Here is a 7,300-nt window from a genome sequence, read left to right as displayed (position 1 = left end):
CCATCTTAATGTTTCTCGTAAACTGGTAGTAGATCCGTAAACTTGATTAGGTCTATCCGATTGTATCACATCAGAAGGTGGGTTTTTTTTCTTTTCTTTTTTTTTTTTTAAGGGAAATTGTTTGAAAGTAGAATGGTAAAGTGAACCCCTGAACACCTATCACCCAGCTTTAATAGTTATCAGCTCATAGCATTCTTGTTTGATTTACAACCCCATTGATTTCTCCCTTCTGTATTATTATTTAGTTACTTATTTTTTGAGACAGGGTTTTGCTCTGTCACCCATGCTGGAGTGCAGTGGCATGATCACAGCTCACTGCAGTCTTGACCTCCTGGGCTCAAGTGATCCTCCCACCTCTCCCTACCGAGTAGCGGGGACCACAGGCTTGTGCCACTACACATGGCTAATTTTTTATTTTTTGTAGAAACGGGGTCTTGCTTTGTTGCCCAGACTGATCTCAAACTCCTGCACTCAAGTAATCCTCCTGCCTCAGCCTCCCAAAGTCCTGGGATTACAAGCATGAGCTACCACATTCAGCATGTAAATTTCTTTATATTAATTTGACTGACATTTTAAGTCACACTTGAATTTCATATTCGGCAACTATTGAAAGCATAGAGTCCTGGATATTAGTGTTTTGTTAAACTTGATCTATCTAACCATAAATATACTTAGGTCTAAAATGTGCTCTTGGCCTTTTTTTATTGCAATTCAGTATTTGTTTCTGTATTAAATAGTAAAATACTTGGTTTGAGATATTAATGAAAAGATTAAAAGTGAAGCATAACTTGAAGGGATACAAAAAGAAACAAGAATTTAGACTTTAATGGATTTCAGAGAATACTGCTTCGATATGCTAACATTCTTCTTGGGTGTCCAACCATGTCATAGATCAGTGCTGGTTTCTGTATTCTGTACTGTTTTTTATATGATAATACTTTCCTGGTTGAATGATATGTTCTGTTGAGTAAACTCCATGGTCAAACAATTACTTTTTATTAGTTAAAGATGTAACCACATAATCACTAAAAAGAACAATGTGACTTATTTAAAGGGGATTATGTTTTTAAGTCTTTTACATAGCTTTGTAGGGAGGCCATATGAATTTAAGGACAGTTCGTGGCATTTGTTCAAGGTTTTGTAACTTGGCATCTCAGCAACCACCAGGATACCAGATCATCCTTCTAAGTAAGATTTAGGCATTTTTGCCTTCATGTACAGACTATAAGTAACCACCTGCTACCTCCCACTAAAGCCATAAATTCAAATGATGTTTGAAAAAGTACAGAATTTCTGTTAGATGAGGTAGTTTATTCCTTGTGATACAGTTTCAAAGAGGCAGCATAACCTAGAAATGAAAAACTTAGACATGGAATCAGATATACCTGGTTTAAATACCAGCTCTACTGCTCATGAATTGAATGATTTTGGTCAAGATATTTGATTGGTAAGGCTCAGTTTCCTCACCTGTAAGGTAGAGGTGATAGATTAGACATGTTCCATGTGAGGTACTTAGTATGGTGTCTTTTTTTGTAGTGAGATCTATGAAAGATAAATTATTAGTCGTATTCCTTAGACTTCAGAAGTTTATCTCTGTGCCATGTTTGAGGCAAACAGTTACAGAATTAGAACGTTAGAAATGAAAGGAATCCTAGATATCATTTGATTCAAGTCATTGTTTTCTGGATGAGAGAAGAAAGTAAGGAAAGTGACAGAGTTGGAGACCAAGCCGGGACTGGCCTTCAGAATGTTTAGAGTACTCTTCTAGGAATGGACCAGTCATATTACTAGACTTTTTGGACCCTGAATTGTGCTTTTCCTTGAATGTTTTGAATTTTGGTTTGAGTGCTGTGATTATTTTATTAAAACAAGATTCCAGTCCTATTGTCATGACTAATGTTTATGAGAAATGTAACATTTCACTTTAACGGTGTTTTTAAATTATTCTAAGGGCCCTAATCTTTTTCAGTGGAATAAGCTTTAGGTTGTATTATATTCTGTAATTCACATAAAAATAGAGTTCATCTTTACTTGACAGCCGAATTTTGTGTACTGCATCTTTTCTGAGGGAGAGAGTTGGCAAGGAAAGGCACTTGTTATAACAATCCACACATATAGACACATATTATTTAGAAATGAAAGTGCGTTGAATGATTTAGCTTATTTTCAGTTTTGTTTTTTTTTCCCCCTGCGGTTGTAATCATATGACCTGTTTTTTTTTTTTGGGGTTTTTTTTTTTTTTTTTTTTTTTGAGACAGAGTCGTGCTCTGTCACCCAGGCTGGAGTGCAATGGGGCGGTCTCAGCTCACTGCAACCTCCGCCTCCCAGGTTCAAGTGATTCTTCTGCCTCAGCCTCCCTTGTAGCTGGAACTACAGGCACATGCCACCACACCCAGCTAATTTTTTAATTTTAGTAAAGATGGGATTTCACTGTGTTAGCCAGGATGGTCTTGAACTCCTGACCTCGTGATCTGCCCACCTTGGCCTCCCAAAGTACTGGGATTACAGGCATGAGCCACCGTGCCCAGCCCATATGACCTTTTTTTCTTTTATAGATGGGGGAGAAATATGGGAAGTGGCTTGGTGTCAGTCATCTGTGTTAAATCAAAAATATAATCTGTATTTTGCTTCTGAGTAGCTCTTTATAACAGTGATTGGCTACTTTGGGAGTAAAGATTATTATTTAGAGACAGGGTCTTGCTTTGTTGCCCAGGCTAGACTGCAGTGGAATGATCATAGCCCACTGCAGCCTCAAACTCCTGGACTCTGGTGTTCCTGCCTCAGCCTCCTGAGTAGCTAGGACTAGAGGTGCATGTCACCATGCCTGGCTATGATTATTATTAATTTGCGTTTAACATTAGTTTTTTTCTTCCAGTAGGCTATTTTACTTTATTTATTTGATTTTGATAAAGTTTGATTATTTCTAGTTTCCTTCCTTCTATGACCCCTACCCATTCTGGGTCTCCAGGCAAGCAGTGCACAGGTAGAACCATCCTTAGGTAACCTTTAGACTTAATATTAGGTGAGCTCTTCCCACAGATAGCCTCTCCTTTATTTGAAGGGAATTATATTTTAAGTTTGGAAATATTTTTCAGCTTATTTAGCCTGTTGAATTTAATAAAAATAATATTTAATCTTTTCAGAGGTCGAAACAGTAACAAAGGACTGCCTCAGTCTACGGTGAGTAACTTTAATGTTACTTATTGGGGAAAATTAGTAGCTAAAACATGATCTCTAACCACAGACCAAATGCCAAGGCAAAAAATTCCCTTCTCTTGAATTTTATCACAGATAACTTGACTGTTTAAGTATATTATTATTAGCCTACATGTGTTTTTTTTTTTTAATGATTCTATGCATAAAATGTAAAATTATTTGTTGTATTAGTCCATTCTCACAGTGCTAATAAAGATATACCCAAGACTGGGTAACTTATAAAGGAAAGAGGTTTAATTGACTCATGCTCTGCATTGCTGGGGAGGCCTCAGGAAGCTTACAATCATGGTGGAAGGGGAAGCAAACACATCCTTCTTCACATAGCGGGAAGAAAGAGAAGTGCTGAGCAAAGCAGGGAAAGCCCCTTATAAAACCATCAGATCTCCTGAGAACTCACTATCATGAGAGCAGCATAGGGGAAACTGCTCCCATGATTCAGTTATCTCCACCTGGTCCTGCCCTTGACACATGAGAATTATTACAATTCAAGATAAGATTTGGGTGGGGACACAGAACCAAACCATATCATTTGTAAATAGTATTTTTTTCATGCGTAATAATAAGAACAAGTCATTTGTTCTTTTCTAAATGACTAAGTGCAAATCTAAGTGAAAAACCTCCAAGATACATGTTATGAACAGTAAGAGTGGAGTCTGCAGAGTTCTTTATGCTTTTTATTTTAAATTAATGTGCTTTTTTTCTGCTGCTTTCATTTTTCTACTTTGGCTTTCTGGTCCTAAATTTTGGAATGTTACCAATGAGATTGAACTGGACCTAAAGGGCAGACGGTATAAGTTCCATGTAATGGAAGAAATAAATGAGAAGCTATTACAAATTTTTGAGACGTTGCCTTTATTAGACAGATTGTTTTACAAGAGTCAGGAAGATACACACGTATATAGTAGTAATATGGAATAGTGTGGTTGATCAGACTTAAGCACTGTCATTGATGCAGATATGCTGGGAGAACCTAGTCAGGGTTTTTCTGTGAAGGTATGACCTGGCTTCCTACCCCGTTTATTTATACTTTACCCTTCTTAGGGTATATTTCTGTGAGTTTTAACAAATCCATACAATCAGTGTAACTACCACCACAATCAAGATAATAGAACAGTTTCATTGCCCACCAAAATCCCTCAAATCACTTTTTAGTGAACCCTCCTCTCTCTCCAACCATTGATTTGTCTTCCATCCTTATGGTTTGTGTCCTTCCTCCTTTATGGAAGTTGACTTTTGCTTTTTTATATCACGTTTAGTCAAAATATCGTTAGTTGGTATGACTGATAACACTTGAAAACCTGACCTTCTGTTCCTTCTGTTCTCTACAGAAGCAGAGTGTTAAATAAACAAAATCTTCCTTTAATACACGTAAGATATCATAAACCTAACTAAACATTTTGCAACAAAATAAACATTAACTTTATATGCAAGTGTAAATACAGGCTGAGTATCCCTAATCAGAAATGCTCTAGAATTTCACATTTTGAATTAGGGATGTTCAAGCACTAAGTATAATGCAGTATCCCCAAATCCGAAAAAATCCACAGTTTGAAATACTTCTGGTCCCAAGCATTTTAGATAAGGGAGATTCAACTTGTACTAATTTCTAATAGTCTTTTTTTTTTTTTTTAATATTCCAGATTTCTTTTGACGGAATCTATGCAAATATGAGGATGGTTCATATACTTACATCAGTTGTTGTAAGTTATTAGATTATTGGGGATAAACTGCCTTGGGGGTAGAATAAAGTAATTTCATGAAGTTAAAATATGGATAAATGATTGTCAAAGTAACATTGCTTAGATCATGTTTAGTCAGGATGATTTAGAGAAATAGGTTAGAACTCCCTTTATCCAGTCTAATATAATTCATTGTAACAGTACAGTTGGTCCTCTGCATCTGTGAGTTCCATATTTATGAATTCAGCCAACCTTGGATCAAAAATATTTGATAAAAAGGCCAGGCACAGTGACTCACGCCTATAATCCCAGCACTTCGGGAGTTCGAGGTGGGCAGATTGCTTGAGCTCAGGAGTTTAAGACCAGCCTGGGCAACACGGCTGAACTCCGTCTCTACAAAAAGTAAAAAAACTAGCCGAGCTTGGTGGTGCGTGCCTGTAGTCCCTGTGACTTGGGAGGCTGACGTGGGAGGATTGTTTGAGCCTGGGAGGTGGAAGTTTCAGTGAGCTAAGATCATGCCCCTGCACTCAGCCTGAGCAACAGTACCAGATTCCTTCTCAAAAAAAAAAAAAAAAAAAAAAAAAAAAATTTTTTTTTTTTTTTAAAAAAAAAAAAAAAAAAAAAAAAAATTTTTTTTTTCTTTTTTTGAGAAAAAAGATGCAAGGTCGCATCTGAACCAAAGATGTACAGACGTTTTTCTTGTCATTATTCCCAAAACAATACAGTATGACAATTTACGTATCATTTATATTATATTAGATATTATAAGTAATTTAGGGATAAAGTATTTGGGAGAATGTGCTTAGTTATATGCAAATACTATTACATTTTATGTAAGTGACTTAAGTATAATGTAATTCGCTATCTGAAGGAGGTCCTGGAACCATTCCCCTACCAATAACAACAGACAACTGTATTCTTTTTAACCCTGCGGTGTGTGTAAAATAATATTAGTAGTTGATTGTCTTTTGTACATTATTTTGTCAAAATAGCTGGAGTCAGACATGTTTGGCTTCAGTATTAAAATTCGTACTGCAAGCTCTGAGTAGAGCCTCTTGAAGAATTTCGAGAGTTCAGTGTATTGTTAATGTTTTGAAATTTTTTTATTGTTTTGTTAGTGAATACCTAATATTGAAGGAAGCCTGATGAGGTATAAAAAGTAAAATGAAAACAATTATCCCTGGTGGCCAGATAATATACTGTTTCTTTGATAAATTAATTATATGTTTTTAGGGCTCCAAATGTGAAGTACAAGTGAAAAATGGAGGTATATATGAAGGAGTTTTTAAAACCTACAGTCCGAAGGTAATTTTTACTTTTTTTTCTTTTTCTTACAAAGTAAAAGAACATATTCATAGTCAGTGCTTTACCTAGTTTTTAAAGCCACTTTGAATGATTTTACTCCTCAGTTTCAAATACTGATTATTTTATAGACTGGTTTTTGTAATCAGAAAGACTTCTTGATGTGTGTGCTTATTAAAATATTTCAATCACTTTTAAGCATTGTGAACTAATAGAGGGATGTAGTGGTTTATTTTTTCCTCTTAAAAAATTATTATTAATGTACTTAAGACAAACCATAGCAACAAAAAACATTTAGAAGTGAGGATTTTTTAAATGATGGAATGGATAATAAATCATATTCGTTGGAAAAAGGATGTGATTATCAGGTTCTCTTGAGATTATTTTTGTCAAAGGCATATAAGAACTGGTACCTTGATGAGCTAAAGAATTCCTAACAAATGTTATTTTGTAAATGTTTTGAATACTTACTTGTGTTTTTCATTTTAGTGTGATTTGGTACTTGATGCCGCACATGAGAAAAGTACAGAATCCAGTTCGGGGCCAAAACGTGAAGAAATAATGGAGAGTATCTTGTTCAAATGTTCAGACTTTGTTGTGGTACAGTTTAAAGATATGGACTCCAGTTATGCAAAAAGAGGTGGGTTTTGATTTCCTAAATATGCCTCATGGTTTACTAAATTTATTCAAGCATAGATTTCCACAGTGCTGTTACAAACTTTTTTAAAAGAAATATCTGGGCCGGGTATGGTGGCTCATTCCTGTAATCTCAGCACTTAGGGAGGCTGAGGCAGGTGGATCACCTGAGGTCAGGAGTTCAAGACCAGCCTGGCCAACATACTAAAAATATAAAAATTAGCCGGGAGTGGTAGCGTGCACCTGTAGTCCTAGCTTCTAGGGAGGCTGAGACAGAATTGCTTGAACCCAGGAGGCAGAGGTTGTAGTGAGCTGATATCACACCACTGCATTCCAGCCTGGGTGACAGAGTGAGACTCCGTTTCAAAAAAAAAAAAGAAAAAAGAAATATCTGCTTTCTGGAATAACCCAAGTAAGGCAATTTTTTAGAAAAATGGGATTTTTTTTTTTTTTTTGAGACGGAGTCT

The 7,300-nt window shown here is 35.9% G+C and overlaps 1 protein-coding gene across 1 annotated transcript in view; it reads left to right on the top strand.

The window, feature by feature from the left end:
* The first annotated feature begins 4,861 nt into the window (after positions 1-4,861).
* The window catches only part of ATXN2 (ataxin 2), a 105,204-nt gene continuing 102,765 nt past the window's right edge, over positions 4,862-7,300 (top strand). The window contains exons 1-2 of the mRNA XM_011997883.1: positions 4,862-4,916; positions 6,687-6,837. Coding sequence (XP_011853273.1) covers positions 4,884-4,916; positions 6,687-6,837 — 184 coding nt within the window. The 5' untranslated portion in view covers positions 4,862-4,883. The remainder of the gene's footprint in view (positions 4,917-6,686; positions 6,838-7,300) is intronic.

This window comes from Mandrillus leucophaeus, unplaced genomic scaffold (assembly GCF_000951045.1).
Source record: "Mandrillus leucophaeus isolate KB7577 unplaced genomic scaffold, Mleu.le_1.0 Scaffold55, whole genome shotgun sequence".
Classification (NCBI taxonomy): Eukaryota; Metazoa; Chordata; class Mammalia; order Primates; family Cercopithecidae; genus Mandrillus; species Mandrillus leucophaeus.
The sequence above is the reverse complement of the archived record's forward strand: the minus strand, read 5'-3'. Positions and strand labels throughout refer to the sequence as shown.